The sequence below is a fragment of the Gadus morhua genome, chromosome 22 (assembly GCF_902167405.1).
Source record: "Gadus morhua chromosome 22, gadMor3.0, whole genome shotgun sequence".
NCBI lineage: Eukaryota > Metazoa > Chordata > Actinopteri > Gadiformes > Gadidae > Gadus > Gadus morhua.
Window position 1 is genome coordinate 19,208,786 of NC_044069.1, and position 19,614 is coordinate 19,228,399.

The 19,614-nt window shown below is 49.4% G+C and overlaps 1 protein-coding gene across 5 annotated transcripts in view; it reads left to right on the forward strand.

Annotated features, from left to right (window-relative positions):
* The window catches only part of thrb (thyroid hormone receptor beta), a 59,387-nt gene extending 41,347 nt beyond the window's left edge, over positions 1-18,040 (forward strand). For 4 of the 5 annotated variants that reach the window (XM_030347297.1, XM_030347298.1, XM_030347296.1 and 1 more), the window contains 9 exons: positions 4,923-4,991; positions 5,717-5,767; positions 10,447-10,547; positions 10,666-10,813; positions 11,414-11,619; positions 11,732-11,758; positions 12,021-12,167; positions 12,697-12,955; positions 14,415-18,040. In XM_030347297.1, the coding sequence (XP_030203157.1) occupies positions 4,985-4,991; positions 5,717-5,767; positions 10,447-10,547; positions 10,666-10,813; positions 11,414-11,619; positions 11,732-11,758; positions 12,021-12,167; positions 12,697-12,955; positions 14,415-14,656 (1,188 nt within the window). In that variant the 5' untranslated portion in view covers positions 4,923-4,984 and the 3' untranslated portion in view covers positions 14,657-18,040. The remainder of the gene's footprint in view (positions 1-4,922; positions 4,992-5,716; positions 5,768-10,446; positions 10,548-10,665; positions 10,814-11,413; positions 11,620-11,731; positions 11,759-12,020; positions 12,168-12,696; positions 12,956-14,414) is intronic. The other variant, XR_003974558.1, reaches the window with a different exon arrangement.
* The last annotated feature ends 1,574 nt before the right edge of the window (positions 18,041-19,614 follow it).

The following is a 19,614-nucleotide window of genomic DNA, read 5'->3' on the forward strand; positions in this document are numbered from 1 at the left end:
CTCCAAAACCTTTGAGCAATGCCTTCTAATCCAGAGCCTTCTGTGTGGGTGTGCGTCCTTGCGCCGTGCGTGTGTGTTTGTGCGCTTGCGTGCGTGTTCTTCCGTACCTGTGTGTGGGTGTGCGTGTGCGTCCATGTGCGGTGCGTGTGCGTACCTGCGTGTTTTTTGTGAACCGGGCACTGTCCGTGCTAAACAACCAGCCAGGATCTGCTCCTTGGGTTAGCTTTGCATAGCAAATCTCTATGAGACACGTTGGCCCTTAGCTCCACGACTGAGTGGTAGTGGATGCAGACCCACGCGTTATTTACATCGTTGGCCAATGCTGGGTAACATTACATATATGATGTGTCTGTGGCTTCCAGAACTAGCTCTTAATCAGTGCAGTCACTGCATCCGTTTTTTTTATCATCCATAAATTCTTTTGTTAAACTCAGTCATGATAATTGCGTCCAAATATTCATATTATATTGAATCATTAAGTCACGAGTCATGAGTTGGCTACCACCGCAAACCATGAAACTCTGGTGAGAACATTTATTTACACCTTACCTTAACTTAAATCCATGGTTAAAGCTCAATTATGCAGAGGCACACCTTTCTGTCACACAATGGGTGAACAAACTATTGGTGTGCTTGTGAAGTGGTGTTTTTTTTCTCCGCTGCAGTTTGGTAAACCTTTTTTATTGTGTGCATCTGCACCGCCGAAGATAATGTTGAGCAGGTCATGAAAACACTGGAAAACGATTAACTTCACCTCGCACTGACTTGGCAATTTGAATCTGTAAAGGATAAAAATAATAATTCTCAAAAGCTACAATGCATCAGAGTAGAGGGTAGAGTAAATGAAGACAAAAAAAAAAGTATGGATACACGTTGACCTGGATGCATGCACGTGGGTTTCTGTGTCGAGCTTTGTCAAGCAGGATGCGGTTATTGAAGTAAGGGGGCATCGTTTTACTCTTCAGTCTCACCTCAGCCAGCCCGCTTGGAGGAGTGCTAAGGAAACGCGGTTACTACTGCAAGACGTCTCCCAAAAAGATCAACGAATACACAGTGCAAAGCTCAGCGACTACCCGTTTGTTTGCACTAAGTTGCCCAAAGAAATGTCTGCGATACTTACCCCCAATTAAGCAAGTCAGTGTTAATCTCTTAATTCTCCAGTGTGAGTGCGGTACACCCATGTCTCTGGGGCGCACACGGGCGTGCTCTCCAGTCATTTATGAACAGGCTGGTGTTATGTCCCTGGGGAAAGGATTGAGCCCGATGTATCCAGGTGGATTAGGCTTTTGTTGGGCTGGGGTTTAGGGTTAGCACTAGCAGCCTTTTGTGTAGAAATACTGACCGACCATCGGCTCTATAGAGGAGTCTCCTGGGCAGGTGACCCCCGCTACACACAGGGACAAACTACATAAGCTGCAATTTAGATGATTGTGTGATTATTTAGTGCACACCACAGCAGGCTAAGCTGCTCTACACGCCCCTCTCAGCTCCAGGCCGCTCTACTCGTCCCTCTCCGCTCCAGGCCGCTCTACACGTCCCTCTCAGACTAGATGTCCAGGCGTTCCGGGTGGGCAGCCATAATGTCTAGCCGTGGCTGAGACGAGGTGGTTCTCCTCCTAGAGGCGGCCGCTAGACGCTGGCCAAGGACCCGGTTTCACACAGGCTCAACAACATGGCATGACTGTGCAAGGGCAAAGGCCTTTGACATCCATGTAATATATCCTCCTCAAATATCCTGCCCAAATATATATCTACATCACATATAATAATGATGAAGCACATATGTTCATCGTTGAGACCCAAACAGAAGAAAGATCAAAGAAAGAGAGCATAATGTGACAAAGTACACACACAGTACAGTGTGCGTACTTTTCAAGCACGTGTGTGTGTGTGTGTGTGTGTGTGTGTGTGTGTGCGTGTGCGTGTGTGTGTGTGCGCACACGTTCACAATATTGTAGTTGTCTTGCTGCTATTTAAGTAATATGTGTGTGGCTTGTTTTGCAATTTATTTAAAATGTGACAATAGGTGATAGGTGGTTATTTATAATGTGTCCGCACTGCTGAATATGTGTGTAAACCCTCCCCTCCTGGTCAAGCGTGGTTTGTAGACTCGTATTTCGGTCAGCAGGTATGCACTGTGATGCTTTTTCTAAGGCCCCGTCCACACGAAGCCGAAACGGGCGAAACCGTTACGGTTTCGATCTATCCGGTTTCGAAGTATCTCCGTAAAGACGAAGCCAAGCGAAAACGGATAGATCTGTAGAAACGCTGTAGTAAACATTCCAGGCCCATATGGGGCGCTGCTTCTGGTACACAAATCCAGAAGAAGAAGAGGCGAGCATGCGCATAACAGCTGCCCCCCGAACCACTAACAAAACAAACAAACAGCTCTTCTACGATGGCGAACTAGATTCTCAATAAATAATGGCTTAGCAACCCAACAAGGGACATGATATGCTGCAGAACGATTACAAGCTTGTAGTCCGCCATCATCTTTTTTGTTGTGATTTCTGAGACTCCGCGGGCTTAAGAGCCATTGGCTAGGAGGTCGAGGGGTGGGGCGATGACGTCATGGTTTGCGGTTTCAGTCGGTTTCAGGCGTCCACACGAAACCAAAACGAAACCGGATAGATTTGAAACCACCTCAGAGGGTGGTTTCAGAAGTTTGCGGTTTCGGTCAGCGGATTCGCCGGCTTCGTGTGGACGGAAGGCCGAACCGTACAAGACCTTTGCGGTTTCGCCATGAAATCGGCTTCGTGTGGACGGGGCCTTAGTGGGCTGCCTGTTTTAGCCTGCTGGTTTTGCGCCTTCTGCCTCAGTCTTGCTTGATGTTGCTTATCTTATCTTATCTTATCTTATCTGCTTCTGAATGCGTTGCCTCTGGGTGTCAGAGCTCCCATCGTGACACATTTGTAAATGGTGTTATGTGCATGTGATTATGAAGACTAATCGGACATGATTGTCCCTCTGCCAGTAGCGCACGCACGCTCGCACGCACGCACACACACAGTACTAGCAGTAGGACTGCGTGCCTTGCCGCTCTGCTTGAGGCGGTGCGGTGCTCTGCCCCTTCTGAGTGAACGTGTCTCATCAGCGGTGACGATCCAGCGTTTGAGACGAGCCGCTCACTTGGCTTACTGTTGGTTTGGACCAGTGGACCCCACTGGTTGGGCTGCCCTGGGAAGGGGTTCATCCAGCACAGCTAACGCGGGCGCAGGTCTGTCTGTCCTCACAGATGGAACCAGGGCCTGTCTGCGTGTTGAAGGCCGTCAGTACGAGGCCAGGGCCAGGGTCGCCCCGGCTGCTTATCGGGAACACAGAGTGCTCTCCAGGGGTGAGCTGCCATAGAAGGTTCTGCGATGGCTTTGAGGTTGTGCCCTCCCCCCGCCCCACACACACCTGGGTGGTGATCAGAGGCAGTGTGTGTGTTTGCCGTCAGGTATTGCTCATTACTCATGCTCTGCGCCGTGGGGGGCGACGCAGGCCTCGGGCCAGCCCCGCTACACGGGGTTGACACACAACATGGGCTGAGGAGCGGCAGAGAGCTGGGGAGGAGTCGGGGGCTGGGTTTGAGTACACGAGGATAATGTGCAGCTCACCACATACACACTCACACGCACATGCACATACACACTCACAAACATCTACACACTTGCAGGCACACGCACATACACACTCACACGCCCATACACACGCTCGTACGCATATACATACTCACACTCACATCTACTCGCACGCACATACACTCATACTCAGACAAACCTCACTCACACGCACGCACACTCCCACGCATATAGACTCCCACGCCCATACTCACGCAAATACACACCTGCACAGGCACTTACACGCGCGTCCACAATCGCACGCACGTACACACGTACATACACTCACGCACTAACAGAGACACACACATGTTGTTCTTTCTTCTCCTCTCTGTAATATTTCTCTGCCCAACAGCACGTTTTGCAGCCCTCCCATAAAGCAGGAACATGCTGTCCTCTTGTACGACATACTGCTGAGGACTTGATATGTTGACTTATCCTCCGTTTCTCTGGACAGTAAATGTGCTGAGTCCAGCTGTGCTCCAGCATTCTTTCCCACTGGATCACTATTCACAGCGTGAACCGAGCTGTTGTGTTGATGCAGGGCTGTAGGAATGCTCTCACACACACACAAACACACGGACACATACGCACGCACGCACGCGTACGCGTGCATGTGCACACACATGCACGTGCATGCACACGCACACAAACATGCACACGCATGCACACACATGCACACGCATGTGCAACTTGTTGCTGGGTAAAGACAACTTTACATCTTGCTACCTTCTGTAGATCCCCCTCCAATAGTGAATCATTGGTTCAGAATGCGCTCTGTAACTGAACACCTCGGGGAGAGACGAGAAGCAGACGGATGTTAAGCTACAAGCTTGAATATTTGGACGCAATTATCATGACTGAGTTTAACAAGAGAATTTATGGGAAAAAAAAAAAAAACGGATGCAGGCTTTTAAATATATATCCCCAGCCTCAGTCGTCTTGGAGATGTCGATTTGGACTGCTAAAGCCCCGTATGTGGAGTGAAGAACAACGTGCGACCACTAGATGGCGCAGCCCCAAAAGGGAAAAGGAGACGGGGGCAAATGAGGACAACACGATCTGGAAACCTTCAAACCTAAAAGATATTCAACGTGACAGTCTTCGCTGGGATAAAAACAATAACAATAAAGTGGGGATTGCATATCGCCGTAAGTGTAAACAGCCTTTGTATGTGGAAAAAAAAAATTACATCACAATTAATGGTAGCCTACCTGTTTGGATATTTAAATGCACGCATGACAGATGTAACTACCCATGGAACCACAATGATGGTGTTAACTCTCATTGATCCGTCCGTCTGTGTCCGTCTGTCCTCAGGCAGCGATCCAGATGTCTGTGGCCGCTCTGAGGATGAAGGTTTTGCCCTGAAGCCCAGCAGCATGTCAGGTGATCACAACAGCAGCAGGCCACGTGAAACACAAGCAGAGTAATATTGACTAATTGTCTACATTCGGAGGGAACACACACACATGACATTGACCATTTAGAACAGGGGTCTCCCACATCTTTCTCCGTCAGCCCCCCATCAGGGTTACCTTTGGTAGTACCCCCCCCCCCACCCACCCACACACACACACACACACACACACACACACACACACACACACACACACACACACATTACTAAGAGAATAAGAATCATCATGCATACAAACAATTGTATTCATTTGTATTACATTATGGTTTCCAGTTGTGTACTGAAATTACGATTCACCTCAATTCAAAAGAAGGAAATTATGATTCAAGAAAGAAAACTATAAAGTCAAAGATGCTTGAAATCTTTTTCAGTTTTTTTCTGAATGATCAAATTTCTATAAAATGAATTGGATTAGATTTGATTGCAGCACTAGCAGTGCTGAACAGTATGTATTTCAGCTGTAGATTTTGTGTTTTGGCCTTTAATATCCCCTTTGATGGCTCCCACCTTAGCTCAACAGTAGGCCCACACCAGGAACACACACAGAACAACACTGATGATGTTCTGAATAGTAATTTAGCTTTGGTTCAATTTGAGTTAAAACGGAGTACCAGCAGAGAAAAGCAGTCTGCGTCTTTCTCCTGATCTGCTCTGTTGTTGTTCTGCATTATTTATAAGTGCTTCTATATTTCAGAGCCAGGAGACAAAAGTTCCCCCTGCTGGACCGATGAGGCCATTCAGAACGGTAATGTCTCCCCTTGCTTGGGGTCTGGGTCTCATGTGTGTGGGAGGGGGGGGGGGGGGGGGGGAGAAGGTCACATGATTACAGGGCTCGCCCCTTGTGGAAATCTGACGGGATCCGTTTTTATGCATCACACACACATTCTTTTCCCCTCGCCTTCTTCTTCAGCTGATGTTTCAGAGCTGGTGGTTCTGCTGTCTACTCATTTAGCTCGGGAGAATTTTAATAGAGATCTATGTATTTGATGCATTATGACTTGTCCTGCGCACATTAGAACCTCAACATAATGCCATAGAGCCTTTATGTTTATGAATTGAACACGGCTTCGGTGTTATTGGACAAGACGATAAACCAGTATTGTTAGAAACAGAACATCATGAGAACAAGGACCAGAAAACAAAGGTCCCCAAACCAAAACAAGTCCGAGGCGCCCAAACCAAAACCAATCCCAGGCGCCCAAACCAAAACCAGTCCCAGGTCCCCAAACCAAAACCAGTCCCTCCCAGGTCCCCAAACCAAAACCAGTCCCAGGTCCTTAAACCAGGCCCCCCGCCCCCCAGACACCACAGCCTCAGGGCAGCCATCACTTCATGGAGGGCCCTGTGGCTCCGCCTGAGCCATCTCCCCCTGGCCAGTCCCCTTCCTGACCCGGACGGGGCCGGCCTGGCCTGGCCATCGACCCCCTCTGGGGATGGCCATGGCCGCCCCGCAAGCTAAGGACCAACAGGATTAGGGGGTCTAGTCAAGGGGTCAAGGGGTAAGTATGATGAGTTAAGCGGATGTTTATTAAAAACATGACGGCCTTCACACTGCGCCTTCTCTCCCACACCGTCAGTAGTGTTAGAAGAAGAGCAGCAGGCCATGAAGGCGCTTCAGTCAGAGGTCCTGCTCGTAGCACAACAAAGGTCTGACCCTGCATCAGAGCACCTCATTCAGGGGACAGTCGACACTACTGCCCGTCTTCATCCTATGGAGCGTGCTGTTGTACTCTGAGCTGGGGAGGAGGTGTTCTGGGGACATGTCCTCCTACGGTACCCTTGGGGCCCACCGGCTCCAGTCCAGTGTTCAGGGCCTCTGTGGTCCTTGTATCCACAAACGGTTCCTAAAGCCCAGCACCAAACAGTCGATGCGTGAGGGGTGGTATTGGTTCAACAGACTGCTGTGAGGGAAGTGGCAGAGGTCCATTTATGTACGGAAGAGCAGGAAGTGCAGCAGAACATCGTGCACATTTAATTTCATGCCGTGCCCTCTCCAGAGTAGAGTAGGCTGGAATTATTATTTAGAGTGTCAACGCTTGTAGAATATTCATTCAGCCATTTTGTTATTGTGCTTGAAGGGACTTTGTAAATTGGCTGATTCAACAAAACAAAAAAATGTGTGTGTCGTGAACTGTGTTGTGTGTGTGCAATGTGTCTGTGTGTTTTCTTTTGTCTTTATTTTATGCATTTTTAACTAATAGCTTGCAGTTGAACACTTCTTAACACATCATGTCACTGAGCGTCTTTCTCATCAGAGCTCCTTCAGAGGAGCTTAAGTATTGAATGAATGGAAAAGGTATTCAGCATCTTTCAAAGTCAGAAGCTGCACATCCACAGCTTCCTCAAGGAGTATTGTCACTGTTGATCTGGGCGACTCTTGTTGAAGTTACACACTTGGATTTGTAAACATGGCTTTGAGATTTGTAGTCAAGGCTCAAGCTGTGTATAAAGCTGCCATTAGGAAAGGAAAGAGTCTTGACTTTGTGACCCTGGGTTTGTTTGTTTTGAAACCTTGTCTTTTTGGCACCGCTGGATTTCAAAAACGATTTCTTTCCCAGATAAATGGATTTAGAGTGGGAAATGAATCTATTTTAGTAGTTTTTATTATAGTAGAATCTGGTACATTTACCAAACGAGTAAATGTTTGAGGCATTCCAAGTTCCTGCACCCCTGTTAGTACAGTGGCATACGGTTCCTGAGCATAAAACAGATTAAAGCGTTGACAGATAATATAAATGCTTCATACTAAATCCATTAACAAATTCAAAGATAAGACAACATCACTGCTTCATTAAAGTATCAACCCCTCTAGGCAAGTCGATTGACCTCCAACTGCCCATCCCTCAAAAGCTAAAGCATATTGATCTCAAAGTTACATTGATCTGCTGGAAATGAATCATCTATTGTTTTTGGTCATTTCATTAATTTTTAATCCATTGATTGATGGCTATGATTGAATTGGACATCTTAATCCTTAATGGGAATAAAGCATTTTGGAACATATGTTATACATATATAGCAGGTGTTTGTGACATTATACATTTGAACCCGTCCACAATGTATCCTGAGTTGTATAGAGTGATACACATCCAGTGTCACTATGAGTGGAGGGTCCCCCTGGGGCTCGGCTAGCTGGTCGGCCCCTCATGTGAGCCTCTCTCCTCTGGAGTGGAGCCAGAGTCCAACCCAGGAGTTCAGTGGAGGTCTGAGACTATGATGAAGGATGACGGGGTTGTCCTATGGGACGTGTCTGATGGGGTTCAGTCATTAGCTGGGTTCAGGAGTGACTTCTATGTGTTAAGGGCCTCACGCAGGTTAGGTAAGAATCTAACTTAACAAACTGAAGTGTCATCATGACATCCTATATCAAATCTTTTGTGTATTCAATATCAAACTGAAATATTCAGAAACGCGTATTTCAAAAAGATATTGTGTAACTGTCAAATCAATTTGAATGAATCCGTCTTTCCAGTCTTTCAGAAAATCTTATGTAATTAACGCTTTTGTCTAAATAATCACGGAACTCAAAATATTTGAGATATTCGATAATCGATGAGAAAGGTAAACAGCAGCACTGTTAAATATAGTGGAACTATCATGTGACCAACAGGACACCGAGAAACCAGTTCCTGTATTCCTGAGTTTGTGGTTCCTGGACAGCATCAGCAGTGCTGCGTCTCTCACTAATCGCAGACTCCTCCCCCTGTGGGGCCCTCCCTGATTGGTGGAGATCAGATTAGAGGCTGGTGCGGTCATAAATCTGCTTCCTAATTCAGACGGGATTGAGTGGATAAAAGGTTCCTCAGAGAGGACACCCTTCGTAGGAGCACACTCATCTGTTGTCGTATGTTTGGGCAACCATAAGTGTGTAACCTTAACACACCTGCTACGTTAATGTAATCTTCTAGTCAGGTTCCAGAATCTTTGGGTACTTTTTCCCCCACCGGATGGACTTTAATTTTTGACTCTTTGACTCCGCCTCGAGGATGTCTGTGATGAACTCCTGCCTGGCAGAGCTGTACGGGGGGCTGCACGCCAGCACGGGGGGGTACCTGGTCCCCGGGGGCGGGGAGTACTGCATGTACCCCGCCCAGGGCCCCTGGGAGCCCCCGGGCCCGCTCCGTCCTCCGTGCACGGAGCCGGCCTGGGCAGCGCCGCTCAGCTCCTCCTACACGCCCGGCTTCACCGGCGAACTCCGCGGCTCGGAGACGTCTCTCAGGGACTGCCGTGACTACCAGGGGGCGGCGGGCCGTAGTCTGTCCCAGAGAGAGGTCACTGGGGCAGAGGCCTGGCAGCCCTGGCAGCCCTGCCCTGCCGCCCTGCGCTGGAGGCAGGGAGAGCGGCAGAGAGGTACGGCCCTGGGAGCCTCCTGATAAAGAGCTCTGCACTGGGGCTTCGCTGCTCCGCCTAGATGCACCTTTCTGCGTTTATGGCGTCTGGTTTTACATTTATTTGGCATTTGGTAAAATTGGCGAGTGGGGGGGTTATTGATTGTGTTGTAACCGGGGACCTGAACAGAGAACAGAAGGCAGACCCTTATTGATCACTGGTCCTCCACTGACCCGGTCTTCTGGTGGTCTGCCCAATTTAATCTCCACCCCAGTGGGCTCGCCAGTAAAGAGCTGGGGGTCTGCCTCTATGGGCCCGACCCCAGTGGGCTCGCCAGAAACCAGGAGCAGAGCTGCATTTATTCAAGATGATTCCCACTTCTTTCATGCTGGAGTCAACCCCCTACTTCCCCTGGTTTGGGATTAGAATTACTTTTTTGTTCATCTTCTACTTTCATTTTCAGTTGCAGAAACTGAGAAATTTGACAAAGTGTTGCAATAATAGAATTAAACACACACCACTATTTACGATTAATACTTCAGATAAAGCAAAGCTACTTGCTATTCACTTTTTGACTAAGACAAAATATACAAACCCGTTTTGCAAAAGGGACTCAAAAGTGAAGAAACTAAGCAATATAAGAGTTGGATTTCTATTCAACCAGAGGACGGACAAAAATCTACAAAACGTGGATCAATTAGTTTAGTATGCCTTGCTCCCATAATTGATTTGCTTGCAAGCTAGCTTCTGACTTTATTGATTTATATTGAACTATTTAATCTGCCAGAAAATGTAAAACCCTTATTGACCTTTAAAGACACACATGTCACTTATTGAGGCCCCATTGTGGAGAAACATGAACTAATAATCGATCCCAGCCGCCGTAACAAAACCCTAACCGTAAACTATCACCACAGATGCTCAGGAAATATTTTGTCAATGCCTTTTGTGCAGATTTGAGTTGCAATGACGCAGATAAATAGCCTGTTCCACAAGTAGTGAGTTCTTTAAACATGTGTCTGTGTTTTGCCCGTTTCAATTGAAATAATTTCATTTACACTCGTAGTTGATGCTTGTTCTTCTTTGTGTCCCCAGGGTACGTCCCGAGTTACCTCGACAAAGACGAGCTGTGCGTCGTGTGCGGGGACAAAGCCACCGGCTACCACTACCGCTGCATCACCTGTGAGGGCTGCAAGGTAACATGCTCCCTTCCAGGCTAAAGGAGTGCCCCTGTGTTTAGTGTCCTGAGCACCCAGCCTTACTGCAGGAGAGTGGTCTTTGATCGCCTCTGTGCACCCGTGTGACCCTTTGCAGGGGTTCTTCCGGCGGACCATCCAGAAGAACCTGAGCCCCTCGTACGCCTGTAAGTTTGAGGCCAAGTGTGTCATCGACAAGGTCACACGCAACGTGTGCCAGGAATGTCGCTTCAAGAAGTGCATCGTGGTCGGCATGGCAACAGATCGTAAGTTTTTATTTGCCTGGTCGACCTGCAAAACGTCCTGCAACACATCCTTGTTGAACTTGAGATTTATCACTTAATCAAATATCCCTCCCTCCTCCTCCCCTCCCCCCTCCTCCTCTTCCTCCTCCTCATCCCCCTCCCTCTCCTCCTTTTCTTTCTCCTCCTTTTCGACCTCCTCCTTCTCCCTCTCCCTCTCCTCCTCCTCCTCCTCCTCCTCCCCCTCCTCCTTTTCTTTGTCCTCCTCTTCCACCTCTTCTTCCTCCTCCTCTTCCTCTTTCCCCTCCTCCTCTACCTCCTCCTCATCCTTCTCCCCCTCCTCCTTTTCTTCCTCCTCCTCTTCCACCTCTTCTTCCTCCTCCTCTTCCTCTTTCCCCTCCCCCTCCTCATCCTCTTCACCTTCCTCCCCCTCCCCCTCCACCTCCTCCCCCTCCCTCTCCTTCTTTTCTTTCTCCTCCTTCTCCCTCTCCTCCTCCTCATCCCTCTCCCTCTCCTCCTCCTCATCCCTCTCCCCCTCCTCCTCCCCCTCCCTCTCCTCCCCCTCCTCCTCCTCCCCCTCCTCCTCCCCCTCCCCCTCCCCCTCCTCCTCCTCCCCCTCTCCAGTGGTGCTGGACGACAGCAAGCGTCTGGCCAAGAGGAAGCTGATCGAGGAGAACCGCCAGCGGCGGCGTAAGGAGGGGGTCCTGAAGCCGACGGGGGAGCGGCCGGAGCCCACCCAGGAGGAGTGGGAGCTGATCCGCATGGTGATGGAGGCCCACGTGGCCACCAACGCCCAGGGGAACCACTGGAAGCAGAAGCGCAAGTTCCTGGTGAGCCCCTCCTCCACAAACGGCACAATCCCTGTTGATTATCCAACAGGAAGGCCAGGAAGCAATGCTCCTAAATGAAATAACATGGCCTTTATTCTATACCTCTGACCAGAGTGGAGTGGGGGTGAAGGAAGATAAGGTAAGAGGCTGATCATTCCTGAGAACATTCCCCCATTCACCCGTTTACCTACACACAACACTCTTGATCACATTTATTTAGTGACCACTACACTTCAGTGGATTACCCAGGTTGAGCCTTGCTAACTAATCTCTATTTGCTGTGTATGAAGTGTGTGTGGGTGTGTGTGTATGTGTCTCTTCTTCCTGATGATGTTTCTTATGGCCTCTGATTTGGGGAGTGTTTTCATGCTGTAGTCTGTGTCCCCCCCCCCCCAATCCAGCCTGAAGACATCGGCCCAGTGCCCATGGTCAGCGCCCCCGAGGGAAGCAAGGTGGACATAGAGGCCTTCAGTCAGTTTACAAAGATCATCACCCCGGCCATCACCCGCGTGGTGGACTTTGCCAAAAAACTGCCCATGTTCTGTGAGGTAAGCCTGGGTGCCGTTTGCTACCGCCTGAACCATGGGTGGATTGGACCGTTTCTCCGTGGTTCCAATGACACAATAATTGAGGGGGGGGGGGGTGGATTAAATGTCAGAGTTTGTACTTTTGCATTATGATGTTTTAATCATACAGCTGCATGCATGTTCATAACCTCCTAATGCTAGCTGATGCTAAGCATGGTGCTAACCCCCTTATGCTTTCAAAGGCTAAGTGTTTTGCTAACCTACTCATGCTAGCGGATGCTAAGCGTTGTGCTTACCTCCTCATGCTAGCTGATGCTAAGCATTGTGCTAACCTCCTCATGCTAGCTGACGCTAAGCGTTGTGCTAATCTCCTCTTGCTAGCTGATGCTAGGCATTGTGCTAACCTCCTCATGCTAGCTGACGCTAAGCGTGCTTACCTCCTCATGCTAGCTGACGTTAAGCATTGTGCTAACCCCCTCATGCTAGCTGACACTAAGCGTGCTAACCTCCTCATGCTAGCTGACGCTAAGCGTTGTGCCCCCCTCCCCAGCTGCCCTGCGAGGACCAGATCATCCTGCTGAAGGGCTGCTGCATGGAGATCATGTCGCTGCGCGCCGCCGTGCGCTACGACCCCGAGAGCGAGACGCTGACGCTGAACGGGGAGATGGCGGTGACGCGGGGCCAGCTGAAGAACGGCGGGCTGGGCGTGGTGTCGGACGCCATCTTCGACCTGGGCGTGTCGCTGTCTTCCTTCAACCTGGACGACTCGGAGGTGGCCCTGCTGCAGGCCGTGGTGCTGCTGTCCTCCGGTAGGCCCCCCCCCCGACCCCCCCTATGCTGTTGTTTTAGTCCCCTGTCCGGCTCTACCTCCCTTTAACATCACTGATATTAACTTCATTGATTTCAGCCCCTATCTCACACTCAAGGTCAAGGTTGTTTCGAAGGTCATTGACTCTCCAGTCTTACGCTTTACAAATATCTGACAAATACATACGGACACACGGACAGACGCACACACAGAGTTGAGGAGGATAATTGTTCAATCAAAGTTTGGTTAAAGTGCATGTTCATTGTCTTTGTGTGTCATCACCAACTTTGACATGAATGCCTTGTAATGTATATTGGTGTTCACATGAAGGCCATTGGCATATAGGTCTTTGATTCATTGCTCTTAAGTTGTTTCCTCTTGCAAGTCATATGCATATGACTGCATATGTAGCAGCAAAATAGCGCTGTTATTTCCCTCTGTGAACCGACAGGCTGTCCTAAGGAAGTCTGGTCCTAGGCGGGCTCTGGGGCCATTGTGTACGGGGGGGGGGGGGTTTCCCCTTCCGGTACTGCGTAGATCCACCTCCCTGGGCCGCATAGACCCGCCTCCCTGGGCCCCTAGGTCTAGGACAAGCCTCCCTGGGCCGCATAGACCCGCCTTCCTGGGCCTATAGACCCGCCTCCCTGGGCCGCATAGACCCGCCTCCCTGGCCCCGTAAACCCGCCTCCCTGGGCCGTGTAGACCCACCTTCCTGGGCCCGTAGACCCGCCTCCCTGGGCCGCATAGACCCGCCTCCCTGGGCCGCATAGACCCGCCTCCCTGGGCCGTGTATACCGGTCTCCCTGGGCCGTGTATACCGGTCTCCCTGGGACCTGTAGACCGGTCTCTCTGGACCGTGTTGACTTGTCTCCCTGGGACCTGTAGACCGCTCTCTCTGAGACCTGTCGACCGGTGTCCCATTGCCATTGTTCCTGCACTTCTAAACCAATGGTTTATTTGGGATTATGAGGGTTTATTAAAATCCCAGAAGGAGCAGTACCTCAAAGATAGGAGGGATGCATTGACCCCAACAGCTGTGGTGATCAATACTCCCCCCCCCCCCCCTGTATTGGAAGGTCCTCTCAGGCACAGATTGTGTATATTGGCGTATTTATCCGTTCAGGGTCGATGGGGGCGTCGTTGTAAATCCGCTGGCTTGTGATGGTGCTGGAGGGGCTCAGCTCACCAGCCTGACCCCGTGTTGTGGAGGGAGTTGTGTGTGTGTGTGTGTGTGAGCCCCCCCTAAAATGGGGGGGGGCTCACATAATTAATACTAGTTATGTGTTACTGTGAGAGACCAAACATGTGTATGTGTGCGCATGCATATTAAATATGTGTGTGTGTTACAAATCGTCCTTTTCATCATAGTTCACTACAATAATCTCTGTGTGGGTGTGCGTGCGTGCCTGTGTGCCTGTGTGTGTGTGTGTGTGTGTTTGCGTGCGTGCCCCTCCCCCCAGACCGGCCGGGGCTGAGCAGCGTGGAGCGCATCGAGCGTTGCCAGGAGGTGTTCCTGCTGGCCTTTGAACATTACATCAACTACCGCAAGCACAAGCTGGCCCACTTCTGGCCCAAGCTGTTGATGAAGGTGACGGACCTGCGCATGATTGGGGCGTGCCACGCCAGCCGCTTCCTGCACATGAAGGTGGAGTGCCCCAACGAGCTCTTCCCCCCGCTCTTCCTGGAGGTGTTCGAGGACTGAGCCTTCAGACCGCCACCGCCCAGACCGCCACCACCGTAGACGTCTTCTGGGTCCACCGCCCGGACCACAGCCCTGAACACTGCCGGAACACCGCTCACACCGTGAACCGGCTCCTCCTCTTCCTCCTCCTCCTGCTGCTGCTGCTGTGTGTGTCTGTTGTAAAGAATGTGTGTGTGTGTGTGTGGGTGTATGTGTGTGTGTTAGAGAATGAGCGGTAGATCTGCTTTCAGAGCTGAACTCCGGAGCTTGTCCAGAGCCTTCCAGCCGTGTAGCACACAGCAGGAGGTCGTCCAGTCGGCGGCGTTCTCCCACTGGGAGTGCTGCGTGGGGTTCAGGCGAGGGGCGGGCCTGGGTGGGCGTGCAGGAGGCAGGACCTGACACAAAAAGTACACCACGCAAACCGCAGGGATTGGTCCACAGCACATCCAAGATGGCGGACCGGATCGCCGACTAATCGGTGATGATGACGTCGATGTTTTTGCTTCGATATCCAGACTACATGTATTATGACTTGGTTTGGCGCCGGTAGCGGGGTAGCAAGGTCATCGACGCTTGCTGTGAATTCTTCTTCTTCTTTGGATTTAGCGCCACCTACTGTACCGGAGAGGTGAGACCGGGTCTAGTCCTGGGAATCCCCCCTGTACCGGAGAGGTGAGACCGGGTCTAGTCCTGGGAATCCCCCCTGTACCGGAGAGGTAAGACCGGGTCTAGTCCTGGGAATCCCCCCTGTACCGGAGAGGTGCGACAGGATCTAGTCCTGGGAATCCTCACAGTGCTCCGGTCACATGTGGGCTCAATGGGACGTTACAAGGACATTGGAACACGAAGCAGGCAGGGAAAGTCAGTTTAACGGCCAGTCAAACGGTCAGTCCTCACAGCTCCACCGGGTAAGGCCTGGATAGTTCAGGGCCGCCGTGCATGTGTGTGTGTGTGTGAGAGAGAGAGTCTGTATGCGACTCAGTGCTGCGGTGCACGGGCGCAGTCAGCAGGGGATGAAGGCGGCGGGGGTCCGGAGGCCCGGGGAGGCCGGGGACGTTCCTAGCACTACTGACCGTCGTTTCATTCCGTAGCGTAGGAGTAGCGCTCAGCCGAGTACTGGACGGAACCATTCCTTTACGATGCGGGTACTGAATATATAATATCATTTTTTTATTTGTATTTCTGTTGTCGGTGTTCACCTTAACGGCTGGTATGGCTTCTTCTTTTTTTTTTTTTTTTTTACAATATCTTTGCGTCTGTTTTTGTGGATGACTTATGATTTGGACTATCGGCAGATAAACTGGCTGCTGGATGAGAGACACTGTCTCTCTCTCCCTCAACAGACTTTGCCTTCTCAGTGAAGTGGATCAGTTCTCGGGTAGTGGTTAGCCATGCAGTCTCTGTATGAGGGAGGGGGCATTCTGGACCCCGAGTCGCACAGCCCTGCGGAGCCACCCGCTCCTCTTTGAGAGTTCTCCGACCAAAGCCCACAAGACTTACAGACATCAGGAAATCACAACCTGGAGTAGCCATGCCACGCACACTGTGCCAAAATACACAACCAAGTGAGTCGGAGGGGTCAAGGAGTGTGTTGGAGGGTTCAGCGACGGCTGCATGGCGGCTGGCTCCACTGACCCCAGCTCCCATGCACGGCTCAAACAACTCATCTTTTAACAAAACAACTCCACAGTAAACGTTGTCTTTTACAGCTGGACAAGTTACCTCTTAATACCATACATACAAAAATTAATAGAAATGAATGAGACTGATAAAAAGATGCTATGCAAAAGGTTCAGTGTGTGTGTGTGTATATATGTCTATATATATATAGATAGATATTTATAGATATATATACCCACTGAACATTGGGATTAGTTCCACCCTCCCACAGTAGGGGCGCTTGTTTATGAACGGTAACACTATGAGGTTTTGTCTGTGGACGTGAGGAAACCATTTTGAATCATTGAGTTTCTAGGGCCCTGTGTCCCCCTAAGGACCCTGACGTAATGCCAAGAAACAGGGGTGCAAGGTGTGCCTGGCTGCTGGTGAAGGGCTCCTCCTCACCGAGGGGCCGGCAGGTGGGCTTCAGAGAGAACCGGCCCCTCTCCCGGCGGGTACAGGCAGAGTCGGCGCTGGCCGTTTCGGCGCCCTAGGCGACTCGACATCCACTTGCGCCCTGGACAGGTCTTCCGAGCGGGGGGGGGGGGGGCCCTGGGTATAGGCTCCGCAAGCATGGAATTGTTGGACAAAAAAAAAAGCCGGATAATTTAGTCATTATAATTTGTATGTTTTGCTTTTGCAATAGCCTCTCTGTCATGGTTGTTTGCCATGGGGGGAGGAGGTTTCTAACGCTTTGTAAATGACGCTGGCCCTCGCCACACTCTACTCCTCAAAAGCAAACCTTTTGCGTTCTATCTTTGTCCTCTAAGTCGATTACTCTTCACCTAGCAATAGACTCAGTTACAGTGTTTTTAGATACCTCTCACACATCCACAAAACACCTCACCAAACTAAAATACGCAAAAAGTCAGAAATGCACAGACAATCATTGGAGAGACAGAAAGAGAGAGAGAGAGGAGAGAGACGGAGAGAGACGGAGAGAGGAGTGCAGGCAGGGCACACTGGAGCCAACCGGCCCAGAGTGGGGCTGTTGAGGCTGGGGGAGCGCAGCCAGAGCTGATCCAATAGGGGATCACGTAGTTTTGAACCTTCTTTGCTCTGGACATAGTGGACTCTAGGAAAACCCAGCTCGGCCATCTCTCCTTTCATGTTTACTCCGTTACAAAACAATAACAAAAGGTTACACAGTAGGACAAGAAACTAAAATAAATGAATAAAGAAGAAAATAAAATGCTATTTTACAAGTACAAAGGAAAAGGATCTATATTTTCGGACAGCATTGTTTTGTACAGGTGTCGTTGGAGCATAACATGGACATTGTTTTGTGTTTTGCATAGCATCCGAGTTGCTGTGCAAAGCATAATGTAAACAAGGATAAGACTTTGTGCGACATTCACTTCTACAATACACAACTACCTGAGAGACCGCACTTGGACTTCAGTCTGACAGTCAGATAAGTGTTAAAGGAAGATAATGAAACAAGAACGTAAAGCCAACCGTCATCTCATTACCAGCATCAGGAAACCAAGAAAAGGAAACAAGCTAACAATCTAAGGTCAAATGAGCGTCAAACACACAATATCAAAAAAACTAAGACATTTGGAACGTTTGTTGTGGATGAGCTGATTGTTCATGGAGAGAAAGGGAGTATTATAAAGGTGTGTGTGGGGGGAAGCCCGGGGGGTACGGAGCAGTTGCACTTAAAGACCATTTGATGCTCACGGTTAATGATGTTTTCACTTCCTGTGAATTGGCCCTTGAGAGAATAAAGATTGTTTTAAGGACGTGGTGATGATGTTTGTCTCCTCTGTATGTAGTTTCTCTTGGCTATATAAGGCCCCGTTCACACGAAGCCGATTTCATGGCGAAACCGCAAAGGTCTTGTACAGTTCGGCCTTCCGTCCACAGGAAGTCGGCGAATCCGCTGACTGAAACCGCAGACTTCTGTTTCAAATCTAACAGGTTTCGTTTTGGATTCGTGTACGCCTGAAACCGAAAACCATGACGTCATCGCCCCACCCCTCGACCTCCTAGCCAATGGCTCTTAAGCCCGCGGAGTCGAAATCACATGCGAGCATGCGCATAAGGGCAGCCTTTATGCGCATGCTCGCCTCTTCTTCTTATTTCATTTCTTCTGGACCAGAAGCAGCGCCCCTTATGGGCCTGGAATGTGTTCTACAGCGTTTCTACAGATCTACCCGGTTTCGGTCGGCTTCGTCTTGTTCACCCGTTTCGGCTTCGTGTGAACTAAGTCTACATTTTCAGATTGTGGTGATGTTTCTGTATACCTTTTGAGTAGGCTTCACATTGGCCTGCTCTTAAGAAGCTCCCTCGAATAAGGTCAAGGTTCACCAGTTAGGGAATATTAAGCTTGTACCCCTGTACTTAAGAAAGCTACTCTACGGGTCTCTGTGTGTGCGCATTGTCTATTTAACCACAGTATGTGTGTCTGTTGGCTTTCTAAATCTATATTTAGCAATGTTGTGCCCGTTTGTAAAGGATATATGTTTATATGGAGCAATTTGCGCCACCTTGTGGAAACGTTGAGGCACCTGAAGACTTCATTATTAGAAGGATGCTCACTTTCCCTCCCACTCTCTCACTCACACACTCTCCCTCACACACTCTCTCCCTCAAGCTCTTTCCCTCACACTCTCTCCCTTAGCTCTCTCTCCCCCCCTCATGATCTCTCACCCCTAATGGTCTCTCTCCCTCTCTGTCTTAACTCTGACCGCACCATAGTGAACATCAGAGAAACATTATCCATAAACAAGGGTTTTTTCTTGCCATGATGTTCAGGAATGGATTACTAACCATTTCTGATCTGAAATGATAGATTATTATGTAAAGAAACATTGACTTGTCTCTTGTACTACTCTATACTTATATCTGACTGGTAGCAAGTAATAGGCCAATCATTTTTTAACCGACAATCACCCTGTGTAAGATTTTATGCACTTCAAAAACATTTCAATGTAATTCTGAGCATATGCTCTGCATCTCAAATAATTGTAAACCATCTAATCCCTTTCTGACCGAGCCAGAGCTCTCTCCACCCCTGACCTCTGGCTCTGCCTCTCTCTCAGCTAGATGTCAAGGTCAAGGTTTGAGAAGTTGGGACTACGGTAACCAATACGATATGATACGAAAGCAGTTGACACAAACAGGCTATAGAACAATGCTGATGGAAAACCAGAGACATATCAAAGTATGTATTTTTTTTAGCATGCTTTAATTTGAATTCAATCATGTTTCCTCCCTCCTCTCAGCAACAAAACAATTCACCATGGCATAATGGCGATATGGCATAATGGCGATATGCCATGGCTTCTTGTACATCATTACTTCATTCTTTAATC